General features: G+C 44.5%; 1 protein-coding gene across 1 annotated transcript in view; it reads left to right on the top strand.

Annotated features, from left to right (window-relative positions):
• The window catches only part of Adarb2 (adenosine deaminase RNA specific B2 (inactive)), a 568,842-nt gene that overhangs the window by 382,125 nt on the left and 161,956 nt on the right, over positions 1-24,761 (top strand). Inside the window, exons 2-3 of the mRNA XM_041630701.1 lie at positions 2,231-2,317; positions 14,077-14,984. Of these exons, the coding sequence (XP_041486635.1) occupies positions 2,231-2,317; positions 14,077-14,984 (995 nt within the window). The remainder of the gene's footprint in view (positions 1-2,230; positions 2,318-14,076; positions 14,985-24,761) is intronic.

The following is a 24,761-nucleotide window of genomic DNA, read 5'->3' as shown; positions in this document are numbered from 1 at the left end:
AGTAACTGCTGATAGTAATCATTAAGTGCTCATTGGCCAGTAGAATATCTTCCTTAGAGAAATGTCAGTCCACACCTGTTTGCCTTAAACATGAGCTTCAGATAAACAATAAATACTTGTCCTGGTTTATACTTGCATCACGCAATATGGAGAATACATGGACTCTGAAAAACATTGTTCATCTGAAATTTGGTTTTAACTGGATGCACTCTTTTTGTTTGATAGACATGAGAAAAAAACAGCAATGACAAAAAGTGAAGACTTGGATGGATCTGAAACAGCCTTTATTTTTTCACAGTTTTGCTGTGAAATAGTTTGGTATATTTTGTGGGGGTTTTTGCTGGTGTTCCTGCTTTATTAAAAAAATTATAATTTCATTTCAAGATCCTCCAGACAAAATCATTTGAGCTTCACAGTCTTTGTGCAACGTTATTGGACTCACTTAATGAAATTATAACTCAAGCAAGGTATTTCATTCTGTTGGAGTAAATGAGCTTGGGCGATGAGAACTCGGGGGGAGCAATGCCTTTGCTGAGTTGATCCTTCGTGTTTGGTAGAATGAAGGAGGGGCGGGCACTTCATATTAGAGTTATTTATTGTTTTCTTTGTGTGAACACTATATTGGTGCCTGTCTCTACTGGAAACAACAGCTGTTAACAGGCTCTGAGATGAATTTCAATGTGATCTCCCCTGGCCTCTGGAAAGCTTGGCTAAAAAGAAAATAGGCTCAGCCTTGGAAGAAAAGAGCACGTTCCATCCTGAGTTTGGTCACCTGAAGGCTAAGGGCAGTTAAAGCCACCAGTGAGCATTTCATGGGTATCTGCCCTTGGATCAAGGTACAAGTGCAAATGGGAATACGGATACAGGCAGGCCACCGCTGTAATAACAGCAAGAGACAAGAAGCAATGTTGAACACAGTGACCCCCACTAAAACATCCTGCCCTCAAGTGGGAAAGACTGCAGAGGAGAAGGAAAGACCCCTGCACAGCACAGCAGCCAAGTCCTTCATGGCCAGTGCCCCAACCAGTTTAAGAGAAGATCAGCAATGGCTCTAACAAGTATCACAACAAACAAGTTATGGGAGTCCTTTCATCTGTGGTCCAGAATCATAACGAAACAGACACAAGGAGACTGGGGATCCCAAGAGTCTCCTGCACTGAGGCTCTGGCGATAGAGAGCAGGTGCCGTATGAGCAGACACTCGCAGTTTCTGCTGTATAGTTTGCTCAGTGGAATCCTCTAAAATAAGAAATTTTGACTTGTTTTATTACTTATTTTAAAGTGTGTTTTCCAATAACACATCCCACCTAGAATTCCTTCACCTCTCTGTTTAAGAGAGGAATTGCCATTTGGGCATATTGGTGCACAGAAGTAATTCTAGTCTCTGGGAGGCTGAGATTGGAAAATATCGAGCTCAAGGCCAGCCTAGGCTACAGAGTGAAATAAACATCAACCAGGACAAGAGGGACGAAGAAAGCCAGCTATTGCTGGGTCCCTGGAATTCCATCAGTGTCAATGACATTTGAGCATCCCCAGGATGGTTCAGGACCTCTACCTAACGCTGGCCTAATCCTCACCTCTAGTACTTCTACTAATATACCCACTAAGTGACTTGACCCTTGTGTGCATGTGTGTGTTTCTAACTTTCTACTATTTTTACCTCATGTATATCATTCAAGAGCTCAGAGCAAATGTTACACGAGTGGGGGAGCTGGGAAAATCCTTTGCGTGACAATTCTCTCTTAATTCTGAAATTATTTAATTTAACTTTCTAAAACGTTCCACGATAGGTGTTAGCCCACCCACCTGTGAATAGATGAAAGGTTCTTCTCCTGAATGCAATTAAAGTTTTCAAGGATGTGGAACAAGAGCATAGAAGGTACCAAAAACAAATAAAGAAGGGAAGAAAGATGGAAATCATATGGTTTTGTTTTGTTTTGTTTTCTTGATTTTCGAGACAGGGTTTCTCTGTAGCTTTTTGGTTCCTGTCCTGGAACTAGCTCTTCTAGACCAGGCTGGCCTCGAACTCACAGAGAGTTTTAAAATGAATGGAGAGAGGAATTTGATAAAATGTTGTCAAATATCCAATAAAAGATGGAGCCAGAAAGACGAGCCACGATTGTCTTTCCTCCTACCTCATCCAATCTTTTGGTAATCAGAACATATGAAAGGATTGAGTTTTCCTGAAACTCGATGTCAAAAGTGCATTTTCCTCTTCTTTCTCTTTCCAGACAAAGTAAGCATATTGTCAACCTTCCTCGCTCCCTTCAAGTACCTAAGTCCTGGAACCACAAACACGGAGGATGAAGACAATCTAAGTAAGCAACCCCACTTCTCTTGTAGAGTGGTCCTCACTCAATGTGTATGGAGATGGGATTGTCTTTCTCGGCTGCCTTGTAGCCATGGAAAGGGGACTGGCTGATCTTATCCGGTAGAGGAGACCCTGCTCCCGACTTCAGCAGATTCATCTTCTTCCATAGTTACATCCTTACCCATAGTTCCATCCTCACCTGTGGCTCCACACTCTCCCTATTCCCATAGTTACTAGTAAACTATCATCACCTGAAGAATGGAGTCCTTACACAGAGTCTAGTCCTCATCTGAAATTCATCTTCAGGACCAAACTCACACAAATACTTATCCTCGTCCACAGCCTCGTGCCCACATGTAATCCCATTGTTAACACGGTACCAGCATTACCTGCAACCCACTCTGACCATCAGGTCACCCCACCTATCGGACCAAATTTACACATCCTTCATGGCAGTGCCAATTATACCTAGGATCCTCCCTAATCTGCATCCATCCTCACCTTCAGGACCAAATTCACGCAGAGTCCTATCCCCACCCAGAGTCTCGTATTCCCCTGGAATACCGTCTTCCCTTGTTGACTATAGTCCCTCATCCCTATGGTTGAATCTGCACTAGAAGTTCTGTCCTCATTTGAATTCCCACTCTCAGTGGAAGTTCTACCCTTAAACTAAAGCCCCATCTCCCCTTGCAGCCCCATCTTTACCAGCTACCCTATTCTCATCCACAGTTGGTGTGTGTGCAGCCTCATTCCTGTCCAGACCTTCTTATCTCGCCTACCTACTTACCAACACCAGGAAATCTACCCTTACCTAAAGTGCCAGTCTTATCTAACATCCTGACCTCATTTGGAATTCTGTGCTTACCTGGAGCACCATCATCATCTTAAAGATAAGAAAATATCAGTAATGTGTGACCAAGAGCCCCAGACAGTGTGGGAAATGAACTAGTTTTCTTAGGTAATCCTCTTCTTCCTTTTCTTCATTCTCCTAACTATAGAAAAAAATCTGAATGATTGCAAAATGGACTTTACAGTTCGTTAACAATAAAAACGATAAATAAGGGTTTTCTATTGAAACATTTCGAGGGCATGAAGCTAGAGAAGACGCGGCAGCAGCAGCATTAGGCGTCTGATATTGAGGTTGGTTTAGGGAAGAGGTCATATTCATCTCTTAGATCAAAAGGGAGAGCTCAGAATAGAAACTGAGAAAGAGAGGAAAGAAGGGGAGAGAAGAGAAGAGACAAGGATGAAAGAATGGAGAGGAGAAGAAAGGAGAGGAGAGGGGAGTGGGGAATTCTGGAGAGAGGAGAGGGGAGGGGAGGGGAGAAGAGGGGAGAATTCTGGGAGTATTTGGCTTGCCCTGTGCTCTTCTCTTACCCATCGTATATCGTCACGCATTTAAAAAGAAGTCCAAACATCCCACAAGAACACCTCTCTGTGTCTTAACACCACCTAACAGATGGACTTCTTTTACAACTAAAATGAGCTAAGAATGTGCTTGTCGTGGAATGTGAAGGAAGCAAGGTGCTATTGGTGGTTGGTTGCTAAGATAATTGGCTGAATCAAGCAAAACCACTAGCAGAGATTTCCATGGGAATGTTGTCTGTGTTGCCATCAGCCTCTAAGAATCACAGCATATCATTGTGGGCATCCTCTCTCTAGACAATTGTTAATGCTTTTAGAAATGGGTATTTCTTCCTTTAATTAGTCACTTTTCCCATTGCTATGGCAAATGCCAGCAAAAGCGGCTTAAGGCAGAGAGGGTTTATTTTGACTCATGATCCAAGGGTATCATGGTGGTAAAGTCGTGGCTGCAGAGCATGGTCTGGCTGGTCACATTGAGTCCTCCATTGGGAAGCAGAAAGGAATGAATGCAAATGCTCAACTTGCTTTTTTTCTTCTCAGGTCAGGACCTCAACCCATGGGAAGATGCCACCAATCTAGGGAAGGTCTTCCCACTTAGTTAAGACTAGAAACTCCCTCACGTATGTGAACAAAGACTTTCTCCTAGGAAACCATGCCTAGATCCTGTGAGATTGGCAACGAATAGTAGCCATCGTACTTCCCTACCTCACTGTTCAAAAGCAAAGTTGAGAGAGCTCAAAGGTCAGAACCTTGCCAGATGGTCACAACTTTCTACTTGGATCTTTTTATTTCTAGAGAAGGGGAGAGAGGGAGAGGGATAGAGGAAGAAACTGGCTGGGTTTAGACAGGGGTTCTGGACCCTGAATTTCTGGGCTCCCCTCTTAGCAAGGCTTATGGTTTGAAGCAAAATTTTGACATATCGTTGTGTATATCCTTTCGGTGATCCAAATTTTAAAAATTCTCAGATCAGTCAAATTCTGGATGACTAGCTCAGAAACCTTGGAAAACTAGGAATTAAAAAGCATATTGTCTGGCCAAATTTATTCTGACATGAGAGGAATCTGAATTCTGTTTGCAGCTCTCTCCACCTGGAGCTGCTGGGAGGCCAGCTGAATCAGGAGAAGAAAGCAGGGAGTTACCTAGGGAACTTCTGGAGAGAGAGAAGCAAACAGGTTCTAATGTACAGAAATTGGGGTGCCACTTTCCTGAAGTAACTAAAGGCTCAAGATCTTAAAAACCTCAAGACCTTTGTAACATCACTGCTCTGTCCAGGGGACACTGAAAAAGTCACACACACCACCACCACCACCACTACTAACACCACCAGCCCCAGGCTCAGCAGCCACAGTTGTTGCTGCGCCTGCTCCTGAGGCTGACCAGTTAAGAAATTAGGAACATAGTTTGGGATCAAGGAATTCTGAAGGCATGTTTGCTCTTGAACTTGTGAGCTTACAAATGGGAATGGGGAGTTACCATCTCAGAAAGGCATAGGGTTGACGCGAAGTAGGGACATAGAACACAAGGAATGCTCAATCAAAGATGGGTGATACTTGCAATTCAAGCTATTTTCCTCTAATTTGGTTTACTGGCTAGTGGAAAGAAATTTACGGATAAAATAACTTTTAATTGTTTATTATACATTAAAATGCTTTTGAAGTGCTTGGGGAGCCTCATTTTTTGATTAATGGATTAATTTGTGTATGTGTGATTGTGTGGTTAGGTATGTTGGGGGGTCCGCATGTGTGTATAAGTGCATGTGACTGTGAATGCATGTGTATATGGAAGCCAGGCAAGGATATTGAACGTCTTCCTCTATCTTTCTCCCTTCATTTTTTTTGTTTTGTTTTGTTTGTGCATTTTGAGACAGTGTCTCTTCACTGAACCTGAAGTTCATGTCTCTATCAGACTATCTGTCAAGCAGCCTCTGGGATCTACCTTTGTCTACACCCCATTGTTGGGGTTACAGACACCCATGGCAGCTCCTGACTTTCGCATGGGTGGTGGAGACCAAAATGCAGATCCTCCTGTTTGTATAGCAAGTGCTTTACCCACTATGTCTTCTGCTCAGACCTCTCTGCCTCTCTAAATGCTGTTAGTTTATCTAGAAAACTATTTTTATACATTCATGTTTGATATACGTATGTCCATGGTGTGAGTGGTATTCATGTTTATCTACATATATGTGGCATGACTGTGTTTGTCATGTATATGTCTGTAGTGTGTAAGAATGGTATTGTGGTAAATGTGTATGTTTACATATGGGTAGTGTCTGTGAACATGTGTGTGGAAGCTAGGGTGGGAAGAGGAAGCACATATAACCAACCACTGGTCCCATGCTTCATGCATTAGCGTCCTCCGGATCTGTTGTGTCTGTGCTACTCTAATGTAAAGACACTTCATGACTAATCATTTACATGTTTTCAACTGTTCAAGAATGCCTCTCAGCAGCAATCTAGATCCAAGCAACATGGGATATATCAAAGGCATTGCCTAGAGCTGTGAACTTCTCGAGAGACAGAGAAACACAGCCCCGAGACATCCATTACACACCCATTAGGCTCTGCCTATAGACCATTGGTATCTAGGAGCCAGTCAGCAGTAGGCTGGATCTGAGCTGGGAGACTCATACAATACTGTGTTTTCAAGACATGCCTGCCTTCATCATTCAGTCTGAGAAGGCTTCACCTTGCAACACTGAGAAGTAATGTGTCCCTGTCTGCCCATGCCCCACCCTCTGCTCAGAAGCTAGGATTTGACCCAGATTCAAAGACAACTGAGACCCAGAGTTTCATATTGCCTTGGACTCTAACAGAGGATATCTCCTTACTGACTGTACCTGCTTTTCCCTGAATTCCATGCACACACATCACAGCATCGTGGTTACTCATGACGAGCCTTTGAAGAAGGCACCTTCTAACAATCTGCTCAAGCTGACAAACTGTTGCACCCACATACACAAGCAAATGCCAGGCTTGTGCTACCTCCTGCATACCTCAGCTTGAACCTATCTGTCATGCACCCTACTGTTTAGGCTATCTCCTGACCCTCCACACACCAAGCCCTCTCTGCTGTCTGGAGGAAGGACCAGGCTGCCTGCCATTCTGCTGCTGTTAAGTCCTGTCATCTGGGAGGAGCTGTTCTGTTTTTAAAACCAGGACTGCTTGGCAGCCGAATAACCTTCACCAGGAACAATATTATCTCTTCAAATGTAGCGTGGCGCACTGGATGGCTGGCTCTCCAGAGCCCTCCTGACCCGCAGACAAGACAGTGTCATTACCAGTGATGCATACTATCTCAATGATGCCAAGCCATGAGAGGAAGCTGGGTGTACATAATAACCAGGTAGAAGATTCTGGCCTGCAAGGGAGCCAGCAGAGAAGTAGGGGGCACATAAAGAAATCCACAAGCAAGGATGACGTCTTAGGGATGATAGCAATATGCTCTCACTTAACACCCGACCACCACCTTGTCTAACAATTCCTGAATGTTATCAGTCCAGATCATCAAACTTAACAAATTGCAAATTACAGACTTATTTAGAAACTAAATACATAGCCACAGCTATGACAATATACAATTTTTTTTCTTCGTGTCCAAAATGTGTCTCCTTCATGCATTAGACTTTAAACTTCGCATTATAATTGCCGACACATTTTGTCTGGAGAAGAATCCAGGTGTGAGAGAAGCAGAATGGAAATAATTTCATTTTTCATTTTCCTATACAGATGCCTTCCTGACTTAGACATTTTCTTCCAGTGCCTGGCGGTCTTCAAATTGCGCGTGATTGTCCTATTACCATTGCTTACAGTATTTATCTAATGCTGGCTGAAGTTATTTGCTTGCTTTTTTTTTCCTCTAATTCCCATGATGGGAAGACACATGTGACTCCCTGAAAAGACCTTATGGGAGTCACAGTTTTGCGATGTCTTCTTTTACGGTGTCTTGAAGAATGAGGCAATTTGCCACTGTATATATCAAAGCAGAAGAACCTTGGGCACTGAAGCCATGCATGTTGTCTCCTTGGGAGCGAGTTTCATCAGGAAAGGTGTTTGGAACCCAAATCAGGAATGTTCTAAGGGGAGAAATGCAAGATGAGACTCTTACATGTAAGCCATCTGCAGTGACAGAAGAGCCATTCTGTCACCGCAGAATTACTGCAACATTCTGCTTCCCTCTCTGCCTCCTCAGCATCCCAGCATCCCGAGGTAGGTCTGATACACTCATGAATATCCACTTCTATATACACACGTATGTGTGACTGTGGTTAGATCTCCTAAGGTCTAGTCTGCTCTCTCGGGCAGTAAGCACATGCTAATTCCACACCCAGTGCCTCCGGGAACACTCAGAGAAAGGTATAATACTCAAAGTACCCACTGGGTAAGAAGAACAGAGCAGGTAGAAAGTCCTCATGTCCTCTCAGAACCCAGGAATGTACGCGGACTGCCAGTACAAGAACCACTGGGCAGGGCTGGGAACTGACAGCACAAGACCCACAGTGTTTACACAGTCCTCCTCATTTATTTGTAGGATGCAAGAATCTCCCCACTACTCCCCTAGTGAGTGCCTTCACAACTAACTCTTCCAGACTGTGTGGAAGTCAGAGGTTTTTTGTTTTGTTTTTTTTTTTTTGATCTCCTGACTTTTCTAATCTGTCGATTATTATATGTGACAATTGGGTGTATAAAACCTATTAACTAAATGGAGAAAAAAATGAATATAATTTCCTGGGTCAGAGGAGGGGAGTGGAACATATTTAATGCCTTCTGCACAAAGAGGAAAATATGAATGTGTATGTCAGAGTTAGAACTATAAAGAGTCCACAGAAAAGGCAGTAGGAAAATGCCCAGATGCACCTGGCTTGGTTGCAAATGGATATGAATAGCAGCAGGCAATATTGGAGTAAAGAAGGGTCCTTCTGTCTCCAATCTTGTCACAAGATGAGTGTTACCTGTGTCTGTGTTGGTCCCATTGGCATAAAGGAGCCCAAGGAATAAAGGTAGGGCTTGTATCCACATGAATGGATATACACAGGCAGTGCACTAGAATCTAATAGGCATGAATGTATGCCTTCTCAAGCAAAGGACAAGACCAGGGAAGTCTTTTGTTCTGCTCTTAGGAAGCAGGTGCTGTTCTTTTGTCCACATTTTTGGGTGGTAAAGTCGCTATCTACCATTCAGCACACCAGAGAAATCAAAGAACCATTTAACCTTCTCTCTGTACACCTTTGAGAAGCTGGGTATGGATAGAAGTAGGAGGTCCTGCACTGACTGCTTCCATGATGTACTTTAAATGCCCCTGCTGTGGTCTTTTTGCTAAGTCTGATAGATAGATAGATAGATAGATAGATAGATAGATAGATAGATACATACATACATACATACATACATACATACATATGTACATAGATAGATACATGCATACATACAAACATGCATACATATGTACATAGATAGATAGGTAGGTAGATGATAGATAGATAGATAGATAGATAGATAGATAGATAGATTCATAGATTCACTTAATTCACTTCCACTCAACTGATAAAGCAAATATAAGTAAAATCTTCATTTTCTGCCATTTAAAGAAATGAAGTTTACACAGAATGATCTGCCTAGGATTCCAATAATCATAAACAACAAAGGCTTCATTTGATCTCTCAGCTGCTTAACTCTACACCCTGTGAAGTGGGCACTGAACCACCTCAAGTACTAAGGGTCCCAGGACAGAGACCACAACCTAAGTCTAGCTGGGCTCTGAAGTACTTGCTTAACTCTGAGGATCAGTTAACCAACACGTTTTCATTAGTAATATCACCATGGAAAATGTTATTCCAGAGAGTCTACCTTGTCCAAGGGACCAATGTCTATAGTTTTAAATCAACTGCACTAATTATTGATTATTAAGAAAGGAGCTCATAGGAACTGACAGATAGTTCATATGGTTATGTTTATTTCACAAGCACAACTCCTGGGTTTGATATCCAGCACCTGCATAAAAAGGTGTACTGGGAGCACCTGTAATCCCAATGCTGGGGAAACAAACGGCAAGATCAGGGGCTTTGTGGCCAACCATTCTAACCTACTTGACAAGCTCCATGTTCAGTTGAAGACCCTGTCTCAAACTGAGAAGACACCCAAGATCAACCTTTGGTTTCCACGCTTGTGCACACACGCGCGCGCACACACACACACACACATGCACATATGTGCATATATACAAACATGCACACACATGTACCAACACGTACACACACACAAGAAGAAAGGGACTCACACCATGGTTTAATAATCAATGTTTATATAAAGAGTTCCAACTACAACAGTAGTAAGATATTGAGAGTTACAGAAGAGAAGCAAATAAAAGGGATTTCACCTTGTATAGAACAAAAACATTATTTTCTGAGTTCGATTCTCAAGATACAGCAGAGGTCATCTGATATGCTAGCCACTATAATCACACTGGCACACTTATTGAATCCCCACATTGTAAGAAATCAATAAGAAATTAGAAGGCTCCAAGCAGGTTTCTAGGCAATCTGATGTGGGGATTTGGGAATTGTTTTGTTTGCTCTTTATTTTCCATTTTGAGTTCAGTCTGGGAAAAATCACATGGTTTAATCTAATGTACACTCTCCCTTGCCTTGAAATACCCTAAAAGGCAGAGTCCATTGCAGTGTGCATAACCCAGAGCTCACAACGATCAACACAAACGGCCGAGATTTAGCACTTGCTATCTAAAAGGTAATTATTTTTGCTGAGATCCATGACAAATGAGTGTTGCATGGTTATAACTGAGAAAGCACCCAGGTCCACACTTTTGAACAAACTAACCTCCCCAAGCCTAATAGTCTTTTAGTAGCAAATTGATAGAGATAGTAGTAAGCCCATTTCACAATTGATAAAATTTAAACTCAGAAGCTGAGCTCGCTTTCAATGCAGAGCCCAGTGCCCCCCACTGGAGCATCCTAGCAAGGACTGTTTGGACTTCTTTATAAAGACATGATAGCTATGACCAACAGGTTAGCTCTGAGCTGAGAGGAAGTAGAGTGCATGCTGAAAAAAACATTCTCAAATGTCGGGATACCTCTGAAAGGCCCCTGATTTTCAAAGGCATCCTTTGTGGCTGTGAAATTGTCCCTTCTTCTTCATTATTCTCCAACAACAATGCCATAAACTGAGAGGTTAGGCACACAGCCCCCATTCTGGCAGGTCTCAACCTACGTAGCTTTCAGGCCACACGAAAGAGAAACAGGTCCGTGTGTCAGCAGCCAGCCAGGCATTCGGCGTCTGTTTTGAAGTTGTGGGTTCACCGGAAAATTCACCTGGAATTCCCACCAGCTTAATGAGAAAAAAAAACATACACACACACATTCCCACCTGCCACAGAGAGCCCCCCAGCCTCTGAGGACATGTGCAAGGTGTACGGAAACCTGGACACGGTTCTGCCTGGCCAGATCAGCCCCAGGACTCATCACACATGGAGTAGACTTGGTTTCATTATATCCAGATGGCCTGGGAAGGGGTGTCAATCTACAAAGGCCAAGAAAATGTCACAACCATTCTGTGTCCATAAAATCAACATACAGCCACTGCACAGATGAGAGGAGTGTGAGATTCCTAGGACCGAGTCCCATCATGAACACAACACAGCATACAACCTTTATAAATAAATTATTTCAACTCCTTGAGTCTCAGCTTCTGCCTGCCTGCATATAAAATGTTGACCATACAAGCCACTAACTAGGGACTAAGGAAGAAGAAATATATAAAAGTTAGGTTCTCAACAGAATGCATAGAGGCTGATGGGTCAGTTGATGATGCCAGACTATTCAAAGGCATAATCCTTGGGTTATTATAATAAAACTGAGAGTTTAGCTTCTAGAAGCACAAATCTTATACCCTAGCAAAGTTCAGCAGGGGTTATATGGTCATGTGGCAGTTCACAACTGGAATTTTCTAAACAGGACAACTTTATTAGAAAATAGTCATTGAAGGTGTCTACTAGTCTTAAATTATCTTTAAATTCATCTTCACTCAGTTATGGTGTGTGTGTGTGTGTGTGTGTGTGTGTGTGTGTGTGTGTGTGTATGTGTAACTTTCAGGCTGCACAAGAGAAGCAGGTCCATGTGTCAGCAGCCAGCCAGGAATTCAATGTCTGTTTTGAAGTTGTGGGTTCACTGGGAAATTCACCTGGAGTTTCCACCAGCTTAGTGAGAACAAAAAAACAACAACAACATATTCACACCTGCCACAGAGCTGAGAGCTCCCAGCCTCTGAGGGAATGCATGGAAGGTGCACACCTGGGCATGGCTATGCCTAGCCAGATCAGCCTCAGGGTGTGTGTGTGTGTGTGTGTGTGTGTGTGTGTGTGTATGTGTATAGGTAGATGATAGATAGATAGATAGATAGATAGATAGATAGATAGATAGATAGATAAATGTCGACTATATATAGTTTAATATATAGTTATAGCGAATGATGGTTTTGGTGAACTTACTTTATGTTAGTTTTTTGCAAAGATACAAAATGTTAGATCAGCAAAATGGTTCAGGTGATAAAGATGCCTGCCACCAATCCTGATGGCTCATGTTAAATCCTTGAGATCCACGGGAAGGAAAGAGAGAACTGACTCCTGCAAGTTGTCCTCTGACCTCCACATACGTGCCATGGTGTACACACACACACACACACACACACACACACACACACCAAACACACACTGTACTGTTTTAAAAAGAAAGAAAATGTTACAAGTACAAATGAAGACATTCTTTATCCATTTCTTTTCCTTCCCTCCCTCCACCTCCTTTGGGAGATGGGAATATGTCTTTATGATATAACTGTCTTCAGTTCTTTCATAAGTCTGATTACACAAATAATATGTCACATGAGTATTCTTATGACATTCTATCTGACTCAATGGAATTTGGCAAGTTCTTTTTGTCATTTAACATGTTGATGTGTTTTATTTATGTTGAAGCATATAGAGTCCGTTAAGATATAACTGTTGGATATCATTCTGTTGTTGAGTCTACTGAAACTTAACCATTCCTCCAGGTATAGGAAGTTAGATATTTCCTACATTTTCAATTTTAAAATATTATGTTACAGTGAACATCTTTATTAATTTCAGGTCTTGGATGCATCCTTAATGACATATTACTGAGTATGTAGTGTTTCTTGGTTGTCAGGGGGTGTCCCTAATTTTTTTTTTTTGCCATGGAATTGTGCCTGTGTTCATTCCCACTGATCTGTGGGTGCATATCCTAAGAAATACATCACATTTTGGTCTGTTTTTCCTGTTTGCCTGGCTAAAATGGAAAGGCTCTCAGAAGAGTAATCCAAGGATTCCTTCTATCCTGTAGGGGAAGTAGAGCCCCAGATTTGCAGCTGAACCATGTGGTTCATTTAGAACCGTTTCCAACCTCGAGATGTCAACATGTGGTATTTTTATTTATAAGGACAAAGGACTTCTAGTCTGTGCACTTTATTAAGAAGCCCCAGGTGATTGTGGCAGAGAAGACCAAGAACCCAGGCCACATCCCAGCACCTGTGGCTTTTGATGGCTTCCCATGAGTTGTCTCAGCTAGCATGGGGCTGGTTGGCCCAGGCCCTATGAGCCCCTCGGACTCTCCAGTTCTGTTACCAACCAGCATGACTGAGGCCCAGCAACTGTATTGGCCTACACAGGCAGCATGCGGGTGTTTAGAAAAGGCAGCTGTGCCTCCATTTGATTGACTCCTAGCTGTCTCCTCCATGGAGGTCTCAGGTCTCATTTCTTACTCCCAGATGTGATTTGGGAGGCAGGGTCTGAGAAACTCTATTGGGCTTGATATGAAAGAACATATTCTTGACAAAGCCCTACCCCCATCTTCAGTGCTAAGGGCATCACGAGCATCAATCACACACCTGATAGCCCTGGAAGCACATGAGGCAGGAAGGTGCTCATCATTTCAAGAAAAGCCTTTCTAATGTCTGTTGTTGCCCCAAACCATGCATAGGCAGGGCTACTCGTCTGTCTGATTTTTAAGAGATAATGTAGGTGCAGAGGAAGTAGGCACTCGTAAGTGATATCATCATAGCTCAGACAACAGAGAGTGAGCCCATGCAGAGGACACACCCCTTTCCTGTCTCTTCCTCATATCTTTTCAGGCCTGACTTTCTGAGGATTGCCCGATGATGGAGTCTTTCCTCCATAGGCAACTGGTCCCCAGTGTTCCTCTTCCTTTGAGTCTTGCACAAGGCACTACAGCACCTTTCCCAGACTGGCTGGAGGCGCTGATGGCAAAGACCCATGAGCCTGGATTCCCAGCCTTCCAGAGCCATCATTAGCAATAGGTTTCTGTCACTAATAGTGACCTGCCAGTGCCCTGGGTCATGACTAATTTGTTCTCACCTCCAGGTACGAGCAGTGCTGAAGTGAAGGAAAACCGAAATGTGAGCAACCTGGGGACTAGGGCCCCGCCCCCTGGAGACTGGGCCAGAGGCAGCGGGCCCAGCATTAAAAGGAAAAGGCCACTGGAGGAAGGAAACGCGGGCCATTTCTGCAAACTCCAGCTGATCTGGAAGAAGCTCTCCTGGTCTATGACACCCAAGAATGCCCTGGTCCAGCTGCATGAGCTGAAGCCGGGTCTGCAGTACAGGATGGTGTCACAGACGGGCCCAGTGCATGCCCCAGTCTTCGCAGTGGCTGTAGAAGTGAACGGGCTCACGTTTGAAGGCACGGGACCCACTAAAAAGAAAGCCAAGATGCGGGCAGCAGAGATGGCCCTGAAGTCCTTCGTGCAGTTCCCCAATGCGTTTCAGGCCCACCTGGCCATGGGCAGTAGTACCAGTTCATGCACTGACTTCACCTCTGACCAGGCTGACTTCCCAGACACGTTGTTCAAGGAGTTCGAACCATCTTCAAGAAATGAGGACTTCCCGGGCTGTCGTCCCGTCGACCCAGAGTTTCTGTCTTCCACCTACCGGCGAGGACGGCTGTTCTACCACACACTGGACCTCATGGGCCAGGCTCTGCCCGACAGGTCCAGGTTGGCCCCCGGGGCTCTGGGCGAGAGGAACCCTGTAGTGGTGTTGAATGAGTTACGCTCAGGTCTGCGGTATGTATGCCTCTCGGAAACAGCCGAGAAGCCCCGAGTCAAGAGTTTTGTCATGGCTGTGTGCGTGGACGGGAGGACGTTCGAAGGCTCTGGACGCAGCAAGAAGCTGGCCAAGGGCCAAGCAGCACAAGCTGCTTTGCAGGCCCTCTTCGACATCCGGCTGCCTGGCCACACACCCAGCAGGAGTAAAAGCAACCTCTTGCCACAGGTGAGACTTCTCGGGTAGCTGCCTGTCCGTGGAAAGATGGATGTGAGTTGGGCTATTCTTGCTGTGATGGGGGAATGGGCCTGCCCCTCTCCGGAGCCCAGTGTCTGGGAAAAGAGCATGGTAAAGCTCTGGCCTTCCTGAAAAGGCCCCTTTCCTAAGCACAGAGAGAGGAATTGCCGGTGTTTTGTTTTGTTTTATTTTGATAAAGGATCATGGGAATATTAAGAAAGCAGAGTTCATCAACTCAGCAACCAAGCAGAAGTAATAAGAGAACTCATGAAGCTAGGCAACTTTCACAATGATGGGATCAACTATAGGGAGGAAAGACAACCAGGGTCGCAGGAAACAAGTGGAGCCAGCAGAACGCAGGGTCTTCTGTCCCCACCCAGAGATCCAGGCTGCAGGAAAGGAAGGCAAGATTCATTCACCAGGTCCTCCAGTAACTTAGAAAATGAAGAACCAAGAAAAAAAAAAGTGTGTTGGCTGGTGGTCTGGGCTGATTTTCTAGTTAGTTACTGTAAGCAAACCAAGATGGAAATTGTCTCACTGGGAGTGGCCAGAACCTCTATGATTATGGTTTCCAACAAGGTGAGAATGTCCCCAGTAAGACACTAGCACAGACCAAGAGTCATCGGAAGAAAAGCTGCTGGAAGGCAGAGAAGCTAGAAATAAGAATTAGGGAACTGCGGCTATGACTCAGGTGGTCTAGTGCTTTCCCAGCATTCACGAAGCTGGGTTCAACCCCCTAGTGCTGCATGAACCAGGGATGGAAGTGCATGTCCATAATCCCTGCACCAGGGATGTGTCGGCGAGAGGATAGAGTTAAAAGTTATCTTCAGCCGCATAGCAAGTTCAAGGTCAGCCTGGCCTATATAAGAGAGGGAGTGGGAAGTAGGAGGAGATGAAGAAAGAAAGAGAAAAGGATCTCTCCCCGTTTTGCCAATATAATGGTGGGTCTAATTTCATTTTTTCTTTCTTGCTGATACTGGAATTTAGACCCAGAGCCACTGGTACATTAGGCAAGTGGTCCCCCTGAGCTACACCCCCAGTCCTGTGAGTCTGCTTTCTCACAGGAGTTTACCTCCACGTGTTTAAGGTGCCTGTGTAGCACTGCCTGCATGTCAAGAACTATTCTCACACCACTTAAGACAACCTTATTCTGCCAAGTTCTATAATTGCTTATTTATGCAAATTATCTTTTCTCTTATCACTCTGAGACTTATTTGTAGGTCTCTCTAATGTAGTCGATACAGAAAATTATTTTTATTCATTCTGGGCATCAATCAAGGAAAGAAACACTTTACATAGTTAAAAGGCACTTAGCCCCGTGTGGGATTCATCATAAGTACTTAATAACTGTGAGTTATTGCTGTGATCGCCACCATCATGACATCACAGCACCTGGAATAGAATCCCTTATTTTGCTTTTGAAGATAAAAGAACCCATAAAAGAATTCAGGGTGTCATCAAAATGCCAGATACTGCTCAGGGATATGTGTGAAGCCACAAAGAGCATAAAGGGCTCTTTCAGCCTGAATAATAACTGGATAGGGCATTCATTCGTTCATTCATTCATTCGTTCATTTTATATTTGACTCTAAGCAGGCATGGGAAAGATGCGAGAGCAGATGTCCTTTGTGTATGTGTGTTTGCAGCACATGTTTGTGTATATGTTTGGGTGTGTATATGTGTGAGTGTGTACACACATGTGTGTGCACACATGTAGAGGCATGTCAGAGACCAATGTGGCATGTCTCCTCTATCACGTGTCACCTTATTTTTTTATTTATGTGTATATGTGGGGAAATGAAAATGACTGCAGTGGCCCCAAGTCCAGAAGAGGCACCTGGAGTTACAGGTAGTTGTGAGCCATGTGATGTGGATTCTGGGAACTAATGGAGGTCTCTGCAATTGTAGCATGCACCCTTCACTGCTGAGCCATCTCTCCAGCCCCTCCATCTTGTTTCTTGATACAGAATCTCTCACTGGACGGGAAGTTCAGCAATTTGACAAGACTAGCTGGCCAGTGTGCCCCAGTGATCCATCTGTCTCTACCTCTCTAAAGCTTGGATTATAGGTCATGTTACCATTGCCTGTTTTTATGTGGATACTAATGATTCAAAGTTGGGGCCTCATGCTTGCAGAACATTCACTCTCTTGACTGAGCTGTGTTCCTGATCATACGATGTACTGTTTTTCAAAAATCTTCAGTGAGAGAAAAGACACACTGTACATGAGTCCCACTTGAGGGACAGTGGTTTTATTTTTTTTCCTACTCTATCTAATTCCTACTCATTTACTTCACCTCAAGCATTTATTGCACATGTAATAATGACTTAAGGAGCAAGTGAAAGGGGGTAAACCATAAACTTCATCAGTCTTGCCTTTCAGTTCATGCTCAAATAAATGCATAACCCCAGTGAACAGAATGGGCTAGAGAAAGAAGCAAGAACATTTTCTAGATCCATTCCTGCACACTCACTAGCAAGAAACTATGTGACCTTGCATCCTCTCTTTCCTATGCCTTTGTCTTTTTATTTTTCTGACTTCCCCCCCATTCCACCTCTCTGCTACAAGGAATCAAGCTTGCAGAAGTGCCACAGAAGCAGTCTCCTTCCTACTGCCCAAACTCAAGGCTGTGCAGAAGAATGAGCCCTTTCTGAAACTGCCCATGACCTTTGGCATGAACTGGATCAGCTCATCTCTCTTGCCTACTTGAGAAGGTCCGACAGCAATTGTGGGCATAGCCCTTGTGCTGTTTCACGCTGCCGCAGCTTGATGCCACTTTGCAGAAAGGCCAGAGCTCCCCGCAAGGCTCCCAGGCAGGCCGGGGATTCTCTATTTACTAGGACACCCACCCCATCTCTCTCTTCTGCTTCCTACCATGTGAAATTGAAGGACATCAGTGAGTTCTGGGTGTGATGCGTCCTTCTTTCATGTTGTCAACTCTGAGTTCTCACGATGGAGAAGCCAGGCAGCGCTACTACTTTGTAATAGTCATTTGACCCCGGAATGCAGCACATCCGTTAAAGCCATGGCTGCTAAATTATTTTTCTCTGACAGTCTGCTAACCACTCCGACTGGATGATGAAGGGCATGGAGCAGCTCGAGGGTTGCGGGCCATTCATCACACCACAGCAGTATAGCCGTGCCAGGGGCTCATTATCCTCTTGCCTCAGCCCCTTAAAAAGTGCACCCTATAGCTGGGTGGGGGCCAAATGTAAAAATGGGAATCAGGGTTGATGAAATTGAAAACCTGTCCTAGATAGGGTCTGAGTTCATGGGAGAATATATGAAAATAAACAATTTTTAAGGTTTACCATAAAAGCTTTTCTGTCTTCCTACTCAGCCTAAACCCCTTCCTTCTAGGAACTGTGTTCTCTCAGCACCACTGTCAATAATCCATCATGGGGCCTCTGTCTATAGATCACAGAAGTCCTAGCTATGCACTGTTGAACCCTTGTCTACATGTCATGCAATCCTCTGTTTCTAGAACCTGAGTGCCTCATCCATAGGTCATAGATACTCCATCTATATAGACCATAGAAACTCTATGCACAAATTATAGACCCCTGTCTGCACATCATGGGATTCCCATCTATATATCAAAGCTTTTCATCTATAGATCATAAAGCTTCAGGAAAACTATATCTGTGAATTGCAGATTTGCCTACCTATAGACATGAGCCCTGATCTGCAGATCAGGGAACACTCCATATACACATCGCAATACCTCATCAAGACATCATGGAACCTTTACCTACACTTTGTGGACTACAACCCATGCATCATGGACCACCCAGCTAGCCACCATAAAACTGCCCAAAAATGCTTTGTGCCCCTCATCTAAGGAGCACAGAATCCTTCATTTATACTTCATGAAATTCCCTCCTTGATATAATGAACACTTATCCTTCAATAATATTCAAGTCTCAAAGGCACCATGACTCTAGGTCATGGGTCTCTAGGGATGTGTCCTTTTGCAATCTTTATCTGACTGCTCTGCCAGCGCTGCCTTTGGTGCAGCAAACCAAACATCTTCACAAAAACATTGCATGGGCTCTCAGAACAGGGCACTTTCCAACTCCCCTGAGCAGGGACAATTCTTCCAGAGTTTGCCTTGAGGATCTTGTAGCAGTGCAGTTTCGGGAACTTGGACACTGATAGTAGTATTTAATGTCTTCACAAATTTCCATATTCTTCCCCATGCAGGACGGCAAAGACACACATGTTATTCCATAGAAGATAACTAGATGTTGTCTGTCCAATGCTTTAGCCAAAGTTAAAGCATTACAAACAAGGCTTCAAGCCATCCTAGAACGAATTCTCTTAATTATGTGATAGGCTATGAACAAATACCGCATGGGTGCCAGAGCTTAGGAATATCAGGAAAGCATTTTTAAGATGCAGCTGTTGGTGCTAGAGAGATGACTCATTTAGTAAAGTCATTGTCATGCAAGCAAGAAGACCTGCGTCTATCTCCAGCACCCATTTAACAAGGATAGCATGTTGGTGTGCCCTTGTAATGCCAGAGCTCAAGAGCCAGTGACAAATGAATCCCTGGATTTACTGGCCAGCCAGCCAACCTAACGGAATCAGCAAGCTCCAGTCGAAAGAGAAACCCTGTCACCAGAAACAAGAAGGAATAGGTCCTGAGGCATATCGCCTGAGGTTGACCTCTGCCCTCTAGTGCATGCCACACACAGGCACTCACATGTGCGTGTGCACGTGAACACATACACACATGTTCACACGCACACACATAGACACAGCTGAGAATCTTATTTTTAATTTATTCTTTGTGTCTTTCTTGCATCTTGATCCCATTCATTTCCCATCCCTGCATATCTACCTTTTGCCCCTAAACCCTGTCCCCCACGAAGATAAAAATCTAAGAGAAAAAAAAAAGAAAAGAAAAAATGGGGTTATCTCATTATGGAAGCTGTAGTGTGACACCGTGAGTCACGCAGTAAACCCTTTCGTCCATATATCTTTGCTTGCAAATGTTCATTGCAGAGAGTCACTGGTCTGGTTCGGGGCCTCTGGTATCTGTTATACAATTGATGCTGGGCCCTCACTGGAACTTCTATTAGTTATCCCGCTATTACCTTGTGTTTTGGAGATCCTGCACCTTTGGGTCTGCAGGACCAGTCCCTTCACATGCTCTAGCACATCACAGATGAGGTGGATAATGGGGTGGTCTGACCCATAACCCTGGTTCTGGGTATCGGTAGTAGCAAGGTTGGTCAACCCCACAAACTTTCCCTTGTCCTCACTGTCAGGGTGAGCTCCCCTGCATTGCCTTGGAGTGGGACAGTTCTTCTTTCATCTCCTCAGGGTTGCATCTCCCACACCTGCACCTTCAGGGCCAGCTCTACTGTGTTGTCCAGGCATGGTGTAGAGGCCACTCTCGAGTGCTGGAGCAGATGAGGGTCAGGGCTAGCTCTCCCACTCTTATGACCTCAGGGTCAGCTCTCCCACCCGCCTCAGGCGCTGATAGGTGGGGAGGGGTGCATCTCTCTCCTGCTCATGCCACCACATGACAGGTGAAGAGAGGAGACAGCTCTTCCATGCTCACAACTTCAGGGCGGAGTCGCCCACACCTCTGCCAATGGGGTTGGCTCTATTCTGCTGCCCAGGCAAGGTGCAGGACATGCTCTCCTGAGTGTTGCAGCTGGTGGAGGGCGGGGGCAGCTCTCCTGTCCTTCTGACCTCAGGGCAGCTCTCCCTCTCCCATGCCACCACATGACAGATAAGTGATAGGGACAGCTTTCCCATGCTCGCAATTTATTGTACACTGAGAGTCCCATTGGGTTCTGGAACGAAGACAAAGAGTATATAGGATAGATAGGCTAATCCTAAAGAAGTAGAACCTCTTAAAATTTCCCCAAGACCTTGAGATGAGTCCAAATACACGATGGCAGTTGCTGTGCTCAGAATCCAAAGCATCAACTTTACTAAACTACCTAAAGTAGAGGCCCAGCAGGCACGGGGCAAGAGTCCACATTGTTTCTGCAGTCTGGGTTTTGAAGGTGTAAGTTCAATCGCATGATGCTCACTGCAAAGGTTCGAACTGCAGGAGTGAGTTCATCGGGGTCTAATTTTCACCATGCCAGGTGCCTGAGAGCTGAGTCTTAGCCAGAGTAGCAAAAGCGAACATTTATTAATGTCTTTAAGGCATGGAGCAGACATAAATAGGTAGGGTTTACTGTGCTGATAAGAAAGTGTGCAGGTCCCGGGACTTCATAAACAGCTGTTGGAAATGCTGTGCTCACTGCTAGATAGCCAGGAGGCTCCGTCCAAATCCTTCATGTTTTGTTTATCTACCTTTGGTACAAGACCCCTCTAGGCTAGCATGGCTAATAGTAGGAACCAGAACAAGAGCATGAGAATGGATAAACACTCATTACCTGGTAGTATCATCATGAGAAATAATAACAGTCTCAAGGCCCGGTTCTCACCGCTAGCATGAAAAGATCTGAGCTCAGAAAGCACAAATTCAAAAAAGAATGACTTTTTTTTAGCGGTTCTGTTGTTGAAAGGGGGGTTAGAAAAAAAATTTTTTTAAAGTACATCGCAGCAATAAGGAGCTAAAGAAAAGTTAAATTCTCCCTGGGCACACAGTAAATCTGCAAAGAGAATTAATTGGCTTGTCTGCAGTTTTCTCATTCGCCCTTTATTTCCCCGTGTTTGAAAATCTCTATATCAAGTGGACTGGTGTTTGTGGTGTTTTATAAGGGTTTAGTCAAAGCAACTAAAACACATGTGTCCTCCAAGCAGAAGAGGAAATGCCTTCTAAAGTGACTGTTGAAGGCTGGCTGATTTGAACAATCAAGCCGACAAGAGGGCCCGCTGTAGAAGACTGTGTCTGTGGCTTCGGGTGTGTAAAATTGGCAAGAACTTGACATAAGGATGCCTCAGAAGGAGCCTCTGGGATCAAATGTTAAAAATGAATGCCACATTTCTCCTCCCGCAATGACCTCCATGCGCAATGTACATTAATGGTTGAACAAATGAGTCTAGTAGGGAACCAGCTCTTCTCACCCAATCACTCTTGATAATTCTATAATTTATGTAGTGACATAAAAGACGGTGGCTTTGCTGACTCATGATTCTTCCTCGTCGGGAGTTAAATCCCATTCTTAAAAGCTGTGATGTTTGGTTGTTGGTACCTGCTTTAAGAATGGTGGAGGAAGGCGAGACAGAGGCATGCATGGCTCTTTGAGCCAGAATCATGATACCATCTTAAAAATGGGCTTTGGGGGCTGCTGGAGAGATGGCTCCAGAGGTCCTGGTTCAATTCTCAGTAATTACGTGGTGGTTCACAACCATCTATAATGAGATCTGGTGCCCTCTTCTGGCCTGTAGGCATACATGCAGGAAGAACACAGTATACATAATAATAAAGAAATCATTTTTTTTCCTATCGATGAGTGGCTTTATTTAAATGAAACAAATTCTGTTCAATGAAGTTTTTTGAGATTTTATGTTCTCCCCACTCTCATTTGTAGGTAAACTGGGCTTCTTGTGGGCTGGCGAGATGGCTCAGCCAGTAAAGGCACTTAAACCTCAGCGCTTCTGTAAAGTGAAGGAGGAAAGCAACTTCACAAAGCTGTCCTCCACGGCCGTGTATACAGAACCCTACACACACCGTGCAGACATCTGTACACTGATAAAAAAAATCCTTTTTTTAAAAAGAATAGGATTTCATCTCATCTTGGGTCACATTTATAAGGTCCTCTGAAAACAAACACCAAAACCCTGGCACCTTTTTGGTTCCTTTGGGGAGCTTATCCAAAGGGGCACTTCCTAGATTACAGTTTATATGAAGGTATGTCATTTCCCACCAACATCCCCATGATGGTTCTGTTCTCTGAGCAAGGCCAAATCTAACTGGACCTAAAAATCCAGTAACCAGGTCCACTATGTGCCTGTCCATCCAGGAAAGGCCACTACTTTCTCTGTACCCGTACTCCCCTAACATATTAGCAACACAAAGCAGAAACTAGGCAGCACCTCTGCCTTCCAGAGAGAACTGTCTCCTTCAACGTGTCCTCTGACCTCCACGCAAACCATGTGGCAAGTGTGCGTGGGTGCTTGCATGTACACACACACACACACACACACACACCAAAATAAATAACACGTATGCGAAGTTTTAAATAGAGAAAGGCTTTAGTTAGGTGTGGAAGACTTTGTAGATGCTTAACACTTTTGTAAGTCTATACAATGTATCATCACATTTACTCTCCACCTGTGCACTATATATTATGGAATGTATATCTAGCATGCCCTGTTCACTTATAGGTTGTCCATCTGTGTAGTGTGCTTACAATATATGCAATACTGTATTCAACATGTTCATACAATACACTGTGCCTTGACACAATAGCTTCTACCTTATTTCCTACTAAAACATGAACATTAAATGAGGACAAAGATTTCCCAAATAAGCATTGAAGCCTGATGCTCTTACTAAGTTTGGCATTTTAAACATTGTACATGTAACTACCCATCAGTTAAGGAGTGTCTACAAGGCAAGTCCTGCCGATTGTCTAATTCCGTGGCCATAATTAACGATGATCAAGGTGGCAGAGGCATAGCAGCTAATGTTTAATAGCACTTGATCTATATTGGCTCTGATTCTGTGTTTACACATAATGGCGCATCCGCCCTCAAATGGAGTCTTTACACGAGACGTTAATTACGTTCCCATGACAGATGACTGTGCGGAGGCCCTTCTGAGGCAGGTAAGGCCCTGGCCTAAAAATCGAAGGGAGGACAAGTACAGAAAGGTCCAGCACTTGGCTTCTGTAGGACTGTCGTAATGACCTTGTCCTTGAGATACCTGTCACTCTCCCATCTTCCAGTGGCTTTCTGGCTTATGAAAGAAACTGAGTGCTCTTGGCTGAAAGGGAAGTTTATAACTTCGTAAAACATAAGCCTAAAGGAACTAGCTATTGGTTCCTAAGAAGCAAAACGTATTGTTCTCTGACAAAGGGAAGGGGCTGCTTGAGTCTGGAAGGCTGCAGAGTCTAACTGAGCACGAGGAGCGCTGGGAAGCGGGAGTGGGACACAAGCCCGGGTGTCAAATCCCAGCAGGTCGTTGATTTTGGAGTACGTGGAAACTCCTACTTGGGCAGGAGGAAGCCTGGAGAAGGTCAGCGCTCTAGGCTGCCCTCGTGGATGAATTCCCATTAAGAAGCTGTCCTCCTGGCTCTCCAGGCTCCTGCTGATGCCTCTGGAGCAGCAGGGTCTTGGAAGCTCGCCAGGGGCTCCCATCTGAGAACATTGCCGCTTTAGTCGGCTCAAAGCCTACAGCCGCAAGTGCACTTGCATAGACAGGCTTTCTGGGGACAAGCGGGCGCCGCCTTCCTATGGGATTCATTGTTGCGCTGAAAAGGAGACAGCAGAAAGAGGATAGCAAATGGTGGAATGCCAACTTGTAAATGAGCCAGAGAAAGGAAAGATCCAGAGAAAAGAAAGAGAGTGCCCCATCCCTGAGCTGGAGCGAGGGTGGCAAAGAATATACCTACCGAGGTGCCAAAGCTGGCCTTGCCTTTCCAGCCCAAAGGGCACCTAGGGGAGATCTCACTCCTTTAAGGTCTCTCCCCCTTTCTGATATGTTCTGTGTTCTCTCTGGCACCTGGGTGACTTGGGCTACTTTCAGTTGCGAGCTTCTGTGAACCCCAGGCAGAGGCTAGGGAGATGGCCTGAAGCGAGGCCTCAGGATGGAGCAGAAACTCTGCCTACTGCTGCTTGGCCTGATGAGGTCAC

The sequence above is a fragment of the Microtus oregoni genome, unplaced genomic scaffold (genome assembly GCF_018167655.1).
Source record: "Microtus oregoni isolate MIOR12 unplaced genomic scaffold, Mior012 000035F_ref0000213, whole genome shotgun sequence".
Lineage (NCBI taxonomy): Eukaryota > Metazoa > Chordata > Mammalia > Rodentia > Cricetidae > Microtus > Microtus oregoni.
Note: the sequence above shows the minus strand (reverse complement) of the source record. Positions and strands in the feature narration are given on the sequence as shown.